At 37.6% G+C, this 17120-nt stretch overlaps 1 protein-coding gene across 14 annotated transcripts in view; it reads right to left on the reverse strand.

The window, feature by feature from the left end:
* The window catches only part of HDAC9 (histone deacetylase 9), a 498787-nt gene that overhangs the window by 51638 nt on the left and 430029 nt on the right, over positions 1 to 17120 (reverse strand). For 13 of the 14 annotated variants that reach the window (XM_052800654.1, XM_052800625.1, XM_052800684.1 and 10 more), the window contains one exon: positions 10666 to 10784. In XM_052800654.1, coding sequence (XP_052656614.1) covers positions 10666 to 10784 — 119 coding nt within the window. Of the gene's footprint in view, positions 1 to 10665; positions 10785 to 17120 lie in introns of those variants that run through there. The other variant, XR_008237086.1, reaches the window with a different exon arrangement.

The raw sequence follows: 17120 nt of genomic DNA on the forward strand, positions 1-17120 counted from the left end.
GCATGTGTTTTTGTACCATATTAATACTTAAATGCAAAGTCTGTCCCTGTAAACATTACTTATTTTAGTAAATCTTAATCAGGTTGGTGGAGTGCTCTCAATCAACAGGAGTGCTCAAAGTGAGTAAAAACTTGTGGGATTAGGAGCTACATTCTTGCATTTCCAGCAATTTTATGGCACTTAGTTGGTATAAGCAAGAACAATTTCCTTAACACCCCCCCCACAACAAACAAAGGTAATTAAAATGCTGAAAAAAAGGTAGAGTTGTTTGGTTGTTTTTTTTTTTAAATGTGGCAGTGTTGGCAACTTGCATCATTTTTGCACATTTTGTGGTATTAAGTGTTTGCATTAAAGCTATTATAATCAGAAGATTGCAATGGAATGTCACTGTTCAGTTGATAAAGAAATGGCCGCAGGGAAGAGCTTAAAATATGAAGGAATTTTGTCCTGGGAGATTCACAACAAAAAGAAATCTGGGTAGTATTTTAATAAGTCTTACAATATTTTTGAGGTCTGAAGCAGTGGTTTTTAACTTCTAGAATTGGTAGTACTGATATTCTATTTGAACAATTAATTAAGGTGCAAGCATCCTGTGTGATGCTGCATAATGTGACTCTGTGAAACTACTGCCATGAATTGATGTTTTGAGTTTAATCACATGGGTAAGCACTCATTTCCCTTTACCCACAAATAATTAATATACCTGTTATAAGTCCTATTTTAATAATTTCTTTTCTTAGAGTCACTAGTACCTTGAACTTAATTTTTTAAATTTTATTTCATATGTTTTCTTGGTTAAATAAACCAACTCCACAGCAACTAAGACAATTGCCTGGGATCAAATCTACAAATACCAAGAAAATCTCTTCAGATCAGTGAAGAATTGCTGGTGCTGATACCAGTCAGACCTAAAGTGTACTTGATACTGGGATAGTGTGAAAAAGATGAGTTTGCAGTCAAAAAAACCAGATGGCCCCTTATCACCCCATGGGGCTAAACACACAAGAGTAAACTTCAGAGACGCCTTACCTTTACCTTGCCTGTCCCTATCAGGAGAGACTGTTATATTAAGGGTTATTGCCTCTCTAGCCCTCCCTGTGATCAGCTTTTGAAGTCCATGGCCAAGAGGCCAGTGTGAGAATATCACCCCAGATAAGAGGTGTTTGCTCTGTGAAATATTCAGGACAGGAATCCATGGACCCCATGACAGTTCAGCAGGGAACCACAAACTCCAGCTAATATTTTCTAATCCCCTGTTGGTTTGAGAACTACCCACCATAAAAAGCATAACTGGCTGTTTATTTGCGCAGGCAAGAGATAACATCTTAAAGTTACAGTCTGCCTTAAGTAGTAGGGATGTGAAGCCCAAAGAAATGAACCATCCAAGCTCATAATCAAAATTGTGTGTGCTCCCTTCTTCTCTGCCTAATGACATGTAAACATTTTGGCTGGTGTCTCTTTTGAAAGATATTAATCAAATATATTGGTTAGAAATCACAAAGGATAGTCTCGTCTACAAATTACATGTCTTCTTTTATAGCATTCTGAAGCTGTGAACAATATGTTAAAAATTTTCCCATGGCGCAACCAAGTAAATACTTGTGGCACATTTCTATTTATTACAGAGAATAGTTAAATTCTAAGACATAAATCATGCTCTTCCACTAAAGGCTTTACAAATTCCCAAAGACAAGCCTAATTCCCAATGCAATGATGCTATAAAAGATCAGACACTTTGTTATGGAGAAATCCACATTTGGAGATGTCTTTCAGCAATTTTCTCTCAGGACCCAATCCTGTGAAAGGCACATGCAAGTTGCTGAACACTGTGTCAAGTTCCATTAGTTTCAAAATGGCCCTAAAAACTTATATTCAATTTGCTGCATTGAAATTGTAATCTGACAAGTTTAATACTGCCTAAGCAAAAAAATTTTTTTTCCTTTACTTTCTTCTACTAAATGACGGTCTTTTGGTTTTGGTAAGGAAAAAAATTTCATAAGTTTAAATTTCAATACTGAGAGAAGATGCCACCAATTTTACCTTTTTTGCACCCTTCACATCAGTTATTGTCATTAGCCAATGTCACTACTGTGGCATGAAAGAAAAAATAACAAGAGGTAGGCGAAGAGATAAGGGAATATGACTGAAAAGGGAAAATAATTCTTAATGGTTCTGTAGATTGTCTTTTTTTCCATTGTAATCTATCCTCTGCCCTGTCCCTAGAAACTGCCCTAAATCAAGGAACTGGCACCTGATGCATTCTGCAGATGGATCGGCACTGTATATCTGGAACATAGTATACAGGTGGTTTTTCACTTGTATGAGTTAGTTAACTAGCCAGCAGACAAATCTTCTGTTTGTGGGGCAGGAGCAGGAGTGGAAAATGGAAATCTCTCCTGGCTCATTTACAGAAAGAAAGGCTAAGTGAAAGAGCAGGTCAAATCAGCACTTATTTATTAATATTTCTAATTGCTCTCACTTCCTGCTTAGTCAGACCCTTTCTGGAAGGCACACCAGTTAACCAGAAAGTCGTAGAAAACACTGGGCAATAACAAAATCAGTGCTAAGATTTCTGAATCCTTCAGATGTGTTTTAAATACATATTCAGTTAGGCGTGAGTGCTCCAAAGACTGAAGATTATTTCCCTGGTCTCAGTATGTGGTGAATTGTTCACCAGTCTGGTTCTCTTGGTTCAAATCTGTAGTCCAAGCCATTGACCCATGGTTACTTGACAACATGTGAAGGCAGATTCCTCAAACCAACATTAGAATCGTCCATCCATACTATGCTACATCCTAGAGAGGATGCTAATTTTATACAGTGAATTCCAATTTCTGCTCATTTTCCACAGGAGCCAATAGATTACTCTTCCTCAAACAACAGGATTTCTGGAATTTTCTACATTTCATATTCATAAACATAAATGTAGTATGAATGTCAATAATATACTGGATCCTGGAGCCACTGGCAAATAATTCACTGATATTTGCAGTGCAAGAGCAAATTTAAGGAATACAAATGCAGGAGTAAATGCAGCATAATCTGGCTTGGGAGGCTGGGCACTCCAATGGCCGTGCCCAAACCATAGGAGATGCTATGGCAACCACTGCTGTGGGCTAGGAGGAAAAAGAAATCAAAATGCTTTCCTTCTCCCCAAAAATCCTATGAAAATGTTCATGTCTGAGGGTAGGTCACCAATGAACTTGTCATTTATTCTGATGCCTTTTGTATTGTACCAAGCAACCATTCAGTTAATATTCAAGAAATCACCCTAGAAAAAACCCAGACTTTGCTTTCCAAAGCGAACCACTGTAAGCAAAGTCTTGATGCTATGTTTTCTTGCTGTGAGTCACTGGGTACCCTGTAGTTTCCAAGAGACAAAAGAAACAAAAGGAAAATGTCTGATATGAATCAGGAGACTCCCGCATGAAAAACTACATGAATGATCATTGTTCCACCCCACCTCCCATGCTTTTAGCTCTGAGTCAAAAGCTCAAGATCTATCCTGCTGGATAACCATCTTATCACCTCCAGTACCTCAAAGATAACCAAATTATGTTAACCAAAATCAAATCTCTGAACTGAGAAGAAATCAGACAAGAAAGCAGCTGTGGCAACTGAGTTAATTTAACAGCTTTCTGCTACCAAAAGGTATCCTAGTCCATCTCTCTCTTTCTCTACTGCCCCTGCCTCCCTTCCAGTAGCTGTGGCACACATTGGTCCCTCCATAACCTGATTCAGCTTCATAGCTCAACAGAAATCTCTTCACTTTTTTGGTTGATGAAGTTTTCTGATGGGTTGAGGAGTTAATGCTGCATGTGTTTACAGAGAGATATGACAACAACCAGAGCCAGTGCAAGGTAAGTAAGGGACAATTCAGAAGGGGAAGGGTCATGCAACCACCTTTTTCTATGGCAACGAGCTGTTGGAGCAGTTCACGCCATCTACCAGAACAGCACTCTGAAGCTGTTAGTGCCAGAATTTCCAAGATCATAGCTTCATGTGCTGACAGTTGAGTCAAAAAGACTTTCTTGCTTGTGAAGAGAAGAAATTAGACATGGCATCATAAAAGCCTGGAGTGCTATTTTTAGAGACTTGTGTTTAAATAGCTACCAAGTCAAAACTACTATTCTGTTTAGTCAGCTGTCAGTTTGCATGGACTCTTTTGGCCTGCCTTCCTTTAACATTTACCTATCACATTAGCCTCAGTAGTCCCAGTCAGGACTCTTTTTCAGAGTTAAGTGTCAGGGAAGTCTTTCAGACAATCACAAGAAAGTGTAGTCCCTCCCCAAAGACATTACAATCACTCTACCCTAAACAACTCACAGTCAGTTCAAGGTACTGCACAGTACATAGTCACAGTATTATTTGGGGACTCCTTTAGAAGTTGTGCTTCCATGAAAAAGAAACCAACAAACATATATATCATTTGCAGTACTTGAAATACTTAGAATTGTAACATAGAATATTTTAGAAATAGTGAGGCTGGCACACAGGAAACCCTTTCTCTGAAACACATCTGAAGTACCAGGCTTAGACCCAGATCAGTTTTACATTTGAATACAGTGATATGCAGTTCTAGCATTTTAGTTTGGTCTGTTTCTAACATATATACTACCCATGACATGTAGTGGAAAACTGAAAAGAATTCCAAGACACAGTAGGGCAATTGTGAAGACTCAAGAAAACACTAGTCATAGAAGAGAAATTTCATTAAGTGATTTTTGCATGAAGCTTCTAATGTCTGAGTGTGTTACAACATACCTATTTGTAAGGATGTTGTAAGCCATCTATGTATAAGCCTCATTTAAAGCCTTCCAGTGATGTCAAATACACCATGCTACACCATTTGTTTCAGTGATCAGTCATCTCATTGTTAAAACTGTGCACATTACTTCTGAAACTTCTTGTGCCCAGATGCTAGGTATTTTATCTTTTTATAGCATTGTATGCTACATTCAGAGAACTTGTTATCAAAAATCATTATGCCCTGTGGGAAGTTGGAACGGAAATATGAAGGGCAAAGCAGAAACCAACAGGACAGGCACCCAAGTTCAATCTGGTTGCTCTTATTTGTATTCTGAGAAGTGCCAGTTCCAGCCATGAGAAGAGGTTCCTCGACGGAAGACCTGTGGACTACATGTAAGTCAGCAGCCCTTTTAACACATTAATTTCTGCCACTTAGGCTGACATATCCTTTGGAAATAAACTATTCAGGGCATTAATTGTTTCCTCCGCTGTGATTACTCACACAGATTGTGCACTGTTACACTGAAGTCCTCTAAGCCCTACCTGTCAAGGGCTCATGAGGAGGGAAACTCTTCATAGCTTTAGCACTTTTTTCATTGGTCCCATTTGAACGGAGTGTATCACAGCATAATGCAGCTTTTGATAAGTTAAGGAGGTTATTGTAAATTTCTCAAATAAAAACGTTAAAAATTGCAAATCGCTTAGCTAGAGTCAGTTATGTTCTAGACACTGGATCAACCTTGCATCACAAATTTGGCATAACAGTAGACAGGTATCCAAACTGACAAAATATAATTCACTCTTTAAATGCTTGCAATGGTATCTTTTCCTACTGCTAATTGCTGGTGTTATTTTGCACTCTGGTGTCAAATAGCATCTTTAGAATAAGAGAGTAAAACAACAGGAAAACTCCAGTAAATCATCATAGCCCTTAACAAACACAGTGCTTCAGGAAGAGAAGTACCCTGAATAAAATCTTCATTCTTGCTTGACACTTCTCTATTTACTTTATTCTTTTTATTGAATGGTCACCATTTAATGAGCAATTATGTACAATATTTACTTAAACAGTAAAGTGATCTCACTGACTTTAATGCAAGCATTATTCTAAGGGCTGCTCTATAAAACAAAGAGAAAGGACTTCACCTCAGGATAATGTTACAGGGAGAACTTCAGTCAGCAGAACTAAATTTAGAAACAGTGCACTTACAAGATATAACAACTTGCAAATTTATGATCAGATTTGGCAGCTCTTTTTCAGACTTGTTCACTGTACAGAATTCAAATGGTGTGATAATACAGTACATTTTAGCAGAGGTTGTAAAAATTAACTATAAAATAAAGCACAGAATATATTAGGTCTATCTTCAATAGTTCCACCTAAGCATCATCAGGATAAGACAGAAGACTAGATTCATACTCTTTAGGGATCTCCTTACTATTCTAAATATAAAACTCTTTTATTCCCTTTATTTCTTCCACCATTATTTTTTCTTATACTTTATTGTCAATACAATTTTTACAACTCCTGTACAAAAAGTGGATTTAATACAACTATGTTTTTATAATACGTAATATATTGTGGTGATATTTTATCTGTTAATTTATTGAAAAATAATATATTTCTAGTAATAAAAAGGAAATATTAGGCTAGTCAGGAACTGAGGCATGTTTTCCTCTTATCTGATTATAGTTCATAGTAAAATTAAAGCACCTTTATAGTCCCTGATCTAAACAAAGGGATCCCAGTGACATCAACAGTTACTCTGCATAAGAGAGTTGTGCATGAGAGAGCTCCTGCTGCTGCATGCACCTTCACCACACAGCTTGGAGAACCAGTTTAACCAAGCAACATGGACAGAGCTATGCCAATACTAAAGATGGACTTGACAATACAAAAGATATTCCACTGTTTCAGCTAATGAAGTTAAGCTTGAGTCATAAAAGAGGGGACATAGAAAGTAAAATCTGAGATAAGTTGCTTGAATATCCCTGACAATCTCAGCCAGGCCCTACCAGATGTTAGAGAAGCTCCTGAGCAGGAGTTGGCACATAGAACTGACACAAGAGCTTGCGCCAAGAGGACTGCCAGAAAGGTTTAATGTGTTGTGTGTCTCGCTTTCTTTTCTTTGCTTTTTGATGTTAAACTTGGTGCAGTTATCATAGCATAAGGACACAGGCAAGGAAAAGTTTGTGAGTGGAGATAATATCTTTATAAAAAAAAAAAAGGTATATTTGGAAAAAGAAACTCCTTTTCAGACACAGACCCTTTTTTTGGGAAGACCTTCTTCAGGACAAAGTGGTTGAACATTCAAAAGTATACCTACTGTTTCTAATTATGCTAGATAGTCTTCTAAATGGCATTGTTGATAATAAAGTTTGCCTTTTTCTTACTAAGATGGTAGGAATATAGCTGGTACCAAAAGCCTGAGAACTTCCCAGCAGCAGAAAGTTCTGCCATATGCCACCAGTCATCTCAAGTCTTTGAAGTCTATTTTTTTCTTAACAGAATATAAAACCCATCACAAAGTTTACACACATGGGTTGAGTATATGCTTCAAGATGTGTATATGTACTTAGGTATATACAAGCACCTTTTGAAATGGTAGCACTTCATTGAGAGAGAGAGAAAGAGAGAGAGAGAATTGGAACAAAGGATAAAAAGAGCCAACACAAAGAAAAATGTGCCTGTGAAATCCTCAAAGTTGGGGCTGAAACAAACGTTTTAGTTAATCCTCATCCTCAATTCTACACTGCACCAAACAAAAACTGTTTTGGGGCCAGGTAAAAGTTAGTTAAATATTCTTTAGTTTAGCAAAAACTTTTCTCCTCAAAAAATCAACAGACAAGGACGAATTGCAAAGGCAGTTGGAGAAAAAGATTCACTTAGGGAAAGTGATTTGAAAAATGCAATAAGAAATGAAGGTTTCAAACTTCCCTTCCAATCCTTTTTAAAACACTATCTCTTTTTTTTAATAGAAAAAGACTGTTAGTGATTTCGTTACTTAATGGGACTGGAGATAAATTAGGTAAGTGAGATATCTCTTAGCTCTGCTATCATCACTCATCTCAGTTGGCCTTCTTCCATCCTACACTCTTCTAGAGGAGCTGAGGGTCACCTCACTGTGAGAAATCTTGATGTGCATCAGACCCATGAATTTAAAATCAGCTGCAAAAATATATACAACTAGTTTGTTGCTGATGTGTTTGTTTACTAGGCAGAAATAGCAGCTCCTCAGTATATCAGATTGTATGTCAATACAGCAAAAAATTAAAATACTGGGTTAAACAGGTTATAATTTACATCTCTCAAACCGTGTAGATTTAGTAGACCAATTTTTTTTCTGTATGTAATTGCCTGCTATATGGTTACTCCAAAGCTGTAATTAGTCCAATCTCTTATCTTCATCCTATGGTTTTTACTTTATGGCTTGGGAATGCTGATTGGTTAATACATTTTAATTTTTTCTCTTTGACTGTACTCTGAAGGAAAGACATAAACAATTCCTTATCAAGAATCTAGTGTCTCCCTAACTCTCTTTAACAGCAAGGTTAGTAGCTAAGGACCCATCTTCTCTCCTTTGATGTCAATCTCTTCCTAATTTATATGTGTAAAGTTTATATTGGGTCACAGAAATCAGAAAATTCAGTGTATTAAGTGTACACAAAGTGCTAAAGATTTATAAAGAAAGAATATATACAGGTTAAACTTTGGTTTGTGTTTACTTGTTTTTGGCATAATTTCAAATTATTACAAACCAATTACATTAAAAATTTGCATGAATATCTATTTTTACTCTTTAATATGAATGTTTGTCTTTGGACTTTATTTTTTTTTAATAGACTGTTCATTTTTCTACATACCACATATAGTATGCTATGTTCTAAAATGGTATGGTGGAATGTGGAGAATTTTGTTTTGGGGAAATAATAAATTCCTTTGGCTCTGTACAAAAGGCTTTATTCATCCCTCAGGTGCATGATCATTATCTGGGTCTATCATGGCTTTTCCCTTAATTTAAACAAGAACCACCTACTGTAAATCACCTTTTTTTGCTTACAGACACATGTGCAACTGGTAGATGTGCAGCCTCTTGCATTAAAAAATGTACTAAGATTTCAGTTTCTAAAAAAAGTTGTGAAGAGTTAATAAATTAATGCATGAATGAAAATTAACACTGATTCCAGTATCAAACAGTTTTTCTTTGCTGTCAGGGTGAAACTCAGTCTAACCTGAGAGGAAAATAGGAATCTTACTGCAATTTCAAGTTAAGTTGTTGAAGCTGCTATGCCAGAACATCATGTATGCCACAGTGTCTTAGTGGGGCATCATACATGCTTAAGGGACATGTAGCATGCATTCTCGGCTGCTAAATGCAGGTAATTATACAATTCTTCTCAAGAAAATATCTATTTTGTACCAGCTGGAAGCTCAGCTCCCTACCACATAAGCTCATGGAATGGTGCCTCTGACCAGGAACCATACTTATGGAAAAAAATAGTGTGAAAACCTCTTACAAATGGCTTTTTCATGCACAATGTTTTACTAAAAATCATAATACACAGATAAGTGATAGTCAAACATGCATACAGGCTGCTATATTTCTTTCCTCTCTAGTGCAACCACTGCATTAACCTGAACACCTGTGCTAAAACTCAGGATGCCTTAGTTGCAGACACAGGGATGTTCCCTTTCCAATCCACTTGTGCATTATTAGCACCTGTGTGAGTGTCTTTGGGTAGGCCCTTGCACTGCTCTCTGCATTCTTGGTTTCCACAGCATGCCACTACGGACAGTCACTCTAGCTCTCCATCTATCCTTTTGTCTTTGGTATTCAGGGGAGCCTGTGCAGCATGCAGTTAAAATGAAAATAAAATGTATGTGTCTCTTCCCTGCTCCTCCTGAGGTAAATACCAACTTCATTCTACTGACCTGTAACAAAAGGCAGAGGTCAGAAGGACAAAATCCTCTGAGTTGGAGTCCATTTGTGCAGAGTCTCAGTGACTTCTCCAGACTTTTCCCAAGGCATTTGTCATTAGAAGCAGAGATCCATATTTAATAACTATTTAAGTGTTATTATGGTATTTCTTGAGATATACTGAAGAAAAGTATATATACTGAAGAAAATTATTCACAGCATTGCATTAGGAAACCATTTTGTGTTGTCTCAGGGAAAGCGATTTATATATAGCGGTTAGAGTGCACATTGCTGTACAGAGCGTTACTACATTACCCAGCCTTGCTTAACATCCCAGGCTCAGAATCAGTTTGGTCACAAGATCCTGTAAGAGCTAGTGACTTTCAAGTGCTATGTATGAGACCCCTCAGACAGACCTGTCTTTCAGAAAGTATTAAATCTCTGCCATGAGCATACATTTTGGAGGACTGAAATGGACATCCAAACATTGAGACCCAACAGGGTAGTCTTTTAGAGAACTCTGGCCTTCATGAACACTGATGTAATTCAGGATTAATGCCATCAAGCTGAAAAGATTACAATAACAAAAGAGCAATATGAGATTTGACTTAGGCCTCCAAAGTCTAAAATCTCCAACATATATTTAAAGAGAAATAACTTACTCCAGCATTTGGAAAATGGTGCCTATTGAAAAGCATGAAACCTCTAAAATGTTATTTGAATGCCAGAAAAGTAATACTTTAAAATGCCACGACAAAGATGCCAAGAGGAACAGAAAGGAGTGAGCCAGAAACACTAACATGTTCATTTCCATCCTGTCTGCGAGCTGGGCGAGACCCACAGCTCCATGGACATCTCTGGGTATTAACTGATGGACAGTCCCTGCCCTCAGTGACATGGGTTTCATCTCACAAAACAGAAATATGGAAATAAGCTGGAGTTAAAATAACTAAAAAAAATACCAATTCAGAAACACGCGCCTTATGACGATACCTACATTTAGCTGTGACTTTGTAACCACCCAGCGGAGGGTCGTGGCCTTCCACGGCATCGAATCCTGCGGACACTAGCACAATCTCTGGATCAAACTCATTGGCGGCTGGCATAATCACAGTCCTATAGAGTGAAAAAAACCAACCTGTTAAAAATTAAAAGAACTATCTTCATGATATAAATTGCCACAATCTCAAAAATCCACAACACAAGATATTTTCTTTTAATTAAACCAATCTCCACTGTAGCTGTCCAAAACCAAACAAAGTCCAAGGCTTCAATTAATTTCTTTCTACAGTCACTCTTTTTTCTTTTCTATGATTGAGGAAAAAAAAGAAAATGCAGGTACATGTGAAAGCCTCTAATATTACACACACATCTGTGACTATTTTATCCTGCTGCCTATAAAAAGCTGCTTCTTCCAGGGAAGTGACTAATGGTTTACAGAGAGCACTCAAAGCCTGAGTGGAAACCCGGACTGCTCCAGTTAGTGCGAACTTGGTGTAAATTTGAACTATAAATTTCTTTTGGGAAAATGTTTGCTTTCCAAACTTTTTTTTTTCTTCTTAACATTTTTAAATGTTTGTCGAGGTGGGGGGTGACTCTAGCAAAGGAAAAACATGAAATTCCCTTAATCAAATCCAGACTATGTTGTTAAGCCTTTCCAAGGTCAAGCATAACAGGAATGTGACAACCACAAACTAGTGACAGCAGCCCCTGCTGGTGTCAGGAAGATAATTCAGCCCTTCACAGTCACAAAGATTCCACTTTTTTAACCCCTTCCTTGACAAACTTTCATGGGAGTATTTTGTCGCTTTGTTTTTGCTCTTCTCCAAACTCGAAGCCTTAAAGATGTGTTGAAGGCGAAGATAAAACACTGCATTCTGCACTTGCAGATGCCTTCTTTCAGGCTGACTTTCTGAAGGGAAGGCGTCAGGATGGCTTTTACACTAGTGCGACAAATGCTGAGCCTGTAATGACTGCGTTAATTCAGGGGGACATCACTAACATTAAAAGGCAAATACACAAATGAATATTCTATTCCAAATATATTAACTCAAGGAAATCCCAATTGGTCTACACTGGTCAAAGTCTGAGGATCAATTTTGCGCATGTGTAATACTATTTCTCTTAGTTCAATATTTATTTATTTATTATTTAATCAGCTTAGGCCAAAGAGATCATGTTTTTGTTAAAAGATTAAGGTTTTCTGTGGGGAAAAAAAAGGCATATTAATAATATTTTGACAACTCTTCAGGTTTTTCTTTAGTTTAGTTCTTGATCTGTTTTTTATAAATTTCATTTTGTTCTGATTTCCTCGAAGATAATTTTCATATTAGGAAAGTGTTCCTTTCACTTGTTAGTCAGAGAAAAGCAGAATTCATACTAAGTTAAAAGTCATTGTCAGGGCATACAGCTTTTCAATGAATATCATTTTACATTAGAAAAAAAGGATAGAGGCAACTTCATTTTTCCGGTGATTTTGCTGAAATTGCACCATGAACGTCTGCAGGCAAAGTGATATAGGTTGGGAAATATTCCTTTTTTTACACATCATTAGTAGGCCTCTGCTGAAGTATGGCTTCCAGTATTGAGCATTGCACTTCAAGAAGGACCTAGACCAACTTGAGAGAACAAAAGGAAAGAAAAAAATTCTAAAAAATGTGACCTAAGTGGATAAAATGATAGAATTATAATTATTTGATTCACATAACATGACAGTAAACATGATAAAAGTCCATGAATATGTAAGTGGTTGTTGCAAGAGGAAAGAAATAACCTGTTCTGCATTTCCACGGTGGATAGGACATGAAGTAGTTGCAGCAGGAAAGCTGTAGTTCAGACACTGGAAAAAGCTTTTAAATAGTAAGGATAGATAATAGTTTCAATAAAATGTTTAAAAAAATTGAAGAGTGTCCATCTCTCTGATTTTTTTATAATAGGTAAAACAAATATCCATGAAGCTTGCCACAGGTTCAAGCTGACATGGCCTTGAGGCGGGAGGTCAGATTACTTTTCTTCTAGGTCTTTTTCCTTTACTTCCATGGTGTATAACTATGTAACACACAGAGTACACGTAAGAATAATTACATTAGACACTATAGTGACTGAACATTTTTGCAAGCTAATCTCCACAAAGTTAGGGAACAATATCAGGAATAAAGATCTCCTATGCAACCACATATTTCTTATGTACATACCTTCTGATACTCTAATTATACGTTCATTGTCTGAAGCAACACATACTTCCCAAACTTCCCCACGTCTGCAACACATGTGGCACGGATCCTGATTAGTGATGAGGACTGTGGCTGATATGCAACCTTGATCTGTCCCCATAGCACCATATATCTTATACACTGAAAGAAGGAGGGATCCTATGGAGAACCCTCCCTATCTGCAGCCACTTGAGCTTTTGCCCTCCTCCTCTCCATTCACATTTCCTCAAATTCAAGTCAGGCTCTGTTTTTTATTTCTTCATGTCGAATAAAGTGGCAGCACCACAGAGTACAGCACAGACAATGCTCAGAAGTCAGAGGATGGAGTGCATTGAGTACAGTCAAAAGCTCTGGAAACTCAAGTTGCTGAGCATTAACAAACCTAACCAGGCTAAGAAAGAATGAGATTTTTGAGAGTCTTGTAATTTGGAACATTGGGAAAATCTACCACACTTCTACCACATTTCAAGACCTTGCTCAAAAGCATAAAGATGTCAGCACTTTTTTTTTTATAACTTGGGCAAAACAATGCATTTGACCCTTAATCTCATTCTTAGAAGCAGCAAAAATTGTTTAGCCACAGTTTCTTCAAAAATTTCGTCAAATAAATATGTCTGACATGAAAACTGCCAGCCATGCTGGGTAACACTAGTAAAATTATTAAATACTGAAAGCAAGGTCTTTCAACACAAAGCACCAGGAATAGCTATTAACACCATCTTTAATAGTACTGAACAGGAAATAGTAGCATATTCATAAATCTCTACAGAAATTATATATAGGAATCTCAGCTAAAGGAAGGAGAAGGCTATAAGGATAATAACTGGAGGTGGCTTTTACAATTCACTGTTCTGCTACTGCTTTCGGTATTACCTGAATTCACACGACTAAAATAAGACCTAAGAGGGTTTTTCTGAAACAAAAAAATTTTTCTTTTAAAAACGTACACTGTGTCTGTTAAATTTCACCAGAAGAATAGCACCCTACTTTTGCTATAATACTGTCTCACAAATCATGACAGAATTTTGCTGCTGCTACTCTGCATACTACGTACCACAAGAGCTAACATATGTGCCCACAAGACCTGTGTCATTGTTCATTTCTCTTTCATCCCCCATAATATTGAGGGACTTGGAATGTCAGAGCTCATCCATCTTACACTGTTCTTGATTTAATATTGAACAGAAAATCTAAGGACTTTTCTTTAAAAAAGACATTATGGAAAATGTAATCTGTTTACCAAGATAGCAAGCTTGACTCTTTTCTAAAACATCTCAGGGTGTCCATGGCCCTTGTTACAGCAGCCAAGACTACTATTTGGTCTTTCAAAAAGGTGACAGCTGCAAGTCTCTCAATTGCAGAGAGAACCATATGGACATCTACTTCCTAAATCTCTAATCCAGTCTTCCTCTACATTAACCAACAGGCATTTAAGGTTGCTCCTCTTTTGAATAACAACTATGAGATCTCCGCTCAGAGAAGAGTGGCTTAATGTCTGGAAAACATCGTAGCATTTATTTTGGACTTTGTGTAGGTAGGACCTCTCTAACCTTTGTCTTGCCTTGGCAGGAACTCCTTTGTGGCACAAAACACACAAGTAAACTCCTTCACAAAAGCGATAGATACTTTCTTATTTTATGAAGTGCTATAAGGAATCATATACATATGTTTTTAAATATGGGCTAAATTTCACCAGGACATAAATATAACCTTTTGGCATTTGCACCTCTCAGGCTTCAGCGCCTTCATTATCCCTGAATAGCTGTCTTTAGAAAAATGTTTTGAGGTTGTTATCTGTAAAGAAAGCCTACACAAAGCACTAGATTCCATCCCTTTTTTTTACCCCAAAGCAATGTGAAGCTCACTTCTCCCTCATAAATAGGCTTCTCCTGCCTCAGGAGAGTGAGGACAGTTGGACGGGCAGGGACAGCTCCTGACCCTTCACTGTCTTTTGCGAGTAGAGAATCATCAGACCCTGTATCCTTCTCCTATCCCATCTCATCTACACTCTGGAGGGCACAGCCGGCTGTAAGAAAGAGAAATCATCCATCGACTGCCTCCTCAGGAGCTCCATAATCATAGTGCTTCCCTTCTCAATTACCTAAAAGAATCCTCTGAATGAGATCGTAACAGAAAATATGCTTTTTTTTTTAAAGCACACAACTAGCATTGGTCATACACTAATAGATATTCATGTTAACCTTCCCAAATTCCTCAGACCAACCTTATGCTCAGAAGTCAGGCTGCAGCTGGCAGGATTTGTTACGGTGCGAAGGGTCAGAATTCTGCTCATCAGAAATCCTTTGCAAGGGTGCATAGGCAGCCTGCACTCAGACCTAGGTAGGAACAGTTATTATCTTACCCGCAGCAGGAGTAAGGAATATGTTTTGGCTTCTGGCCATAGGTCACCAGGCAGGTACAGACTGGGCACTGGCAGGCCATCAGCTTCCTGCTTGAAGCCAGTTGGGCTGCAGGGGTTACCAGCAAACAGAAATTAATGCTAGGATCCTTCTCTGACAAAATGAATAGTTTTTGTCAGAAGAGAAGTCAATTTTATTCTTCCACTATGACTCACACTCTCCTCTACTCCCTTCTCCAAAGAAAATAAAACACATAAAAGAGATATTTATTTTCTGCGATCCTGAATCATATAGAAGCATAAATATTTGGTATACCATATTCACCTAATGATGACAGCAGAGTTACAGGGGCATCTTGCCTGGCTGACTGTTTCTTTCTTTTCTCTCACATTTTTGTTAATAAACGTGTCAAAGCCTGAAAGCTTGAGCAGCTGGATCGCAGGAGTTATTCATCCATGCTAAATGTTGCAGTTACAATGAAACTGTGTCCTCCAGCCCAAGGTAGTGCAGATCCTCCTTTAAGTCTGATGGTACTGGGAACAGAGCATGTGCCTGGGAAGCTGAAAAGATTCTTTTTTGTCCCACTAAGGAGATTTCCCCAAAGAATTAATATGTTCCATTCGCGTATGCTGCTGTCTGCAGAGAAGCCAAGGGATGGCTTCCAGTTGGGTGTAGTCCTAGAGAAAACATCAGGCATGTGATCCTCCCCTCCCCACCAATCTGAACATCAGATGCAAGACATTAAAGAGATTCTACCAAGGGACTCTGTTCCTTTTATTCTTACATTCTATTTTTGTACATCTAAAGCACATGGTTAGGTTGCTCCCAAACATTTGTTCTCCCAGAAGAGATTGCAGAGAAGTATCCAACCCAGAAATGACTCTGCAAGTACCATCGCACAGAGCTGGAAATCTCCAAAGAAAGATAAGTTGATGCAAATAGCTACAATCCTTTTGCTGTGTTGGTAATTCAAAAAGGAAACGAGCAGGAATACCAGTCCAGCACAGTAATTTATGTAACCGAGAAAAAAAATCCACACTGTTCTAAAACTGCAGATTGGAGTGGTTTAGTAACATAAATTATTTGCTCTTTCCCTAAAATCCTCCAGTGTTTTCATCCAGTGATCTCAAAGTATTTTCAGAACATTAATAAATGGGAAGGCTCATATCTTCAGATGGTATAAATCAGTATAGCTGTTTCTGATTGCATAGTCCTCTAAAGCATTCATTTCTTGTACCCACTTCACAGATGAATCAGCTAAAACTAAAAGCTGGTAAAACACTTGAATAAATTACTTAGCTGTCCCTGGAAAAACCTTGAAATAAAATGCAGAAGACTCTAAGTCCACTACTTCAACTAGAAGAAAACACTTTAAAAGCGCTGTTATTTATTCAGTTATACCAGACCTGTATTTTGCAAGAAATATATATACAATGCATTAGTGCTATTAGAGTGGGGGTTTTGCCACCAAATGGAGATCCAGTCTGTTGTTTGAAAGAGTGCAGGTCTGCCTACAGTTTCTCAGTTTCACATCCTGCAAATAAAATATTGTTCCAAACAATCACTATGTTGTCCTACCTTAAAATTACACAAGTTTAAGTATGTTGTTGAATGCACCCTGATATGAATAGATCAGAAAATATTTAAAAGATTGCCCTGACAGGTATGTGGAACTTATGGTATCTATTATTTTTATGTGTTGTTTGCACATATGTTTTAATGTAACACAATATCAGGTAATGTCTATCCTTGCAGAAAGATACATAGCATTTCTGTACAACTATTTGATAATTTTTTTTTTTGTCTCTGTATTAATTGAGTTTATACTAGTGTCTCTCACTAAAATTTCGGTTTACCTTCATGACATTTCTTTATGCCAG

Source organism: Harpia harpyja, chromosome 1 (assembly GCF_026419915.1).
Source record: "Harpia harpyja isolate bHarHar1 chromosome 1, bHarHar1 primary haplotype, whole genome shotgun sequence".
Classification (NCBI taxonomy): Eukaryota; Metazoa; Chordata; class Aves; order Accipitriformes; family Accipitridae; genus Harpia; species Harpia harpyja.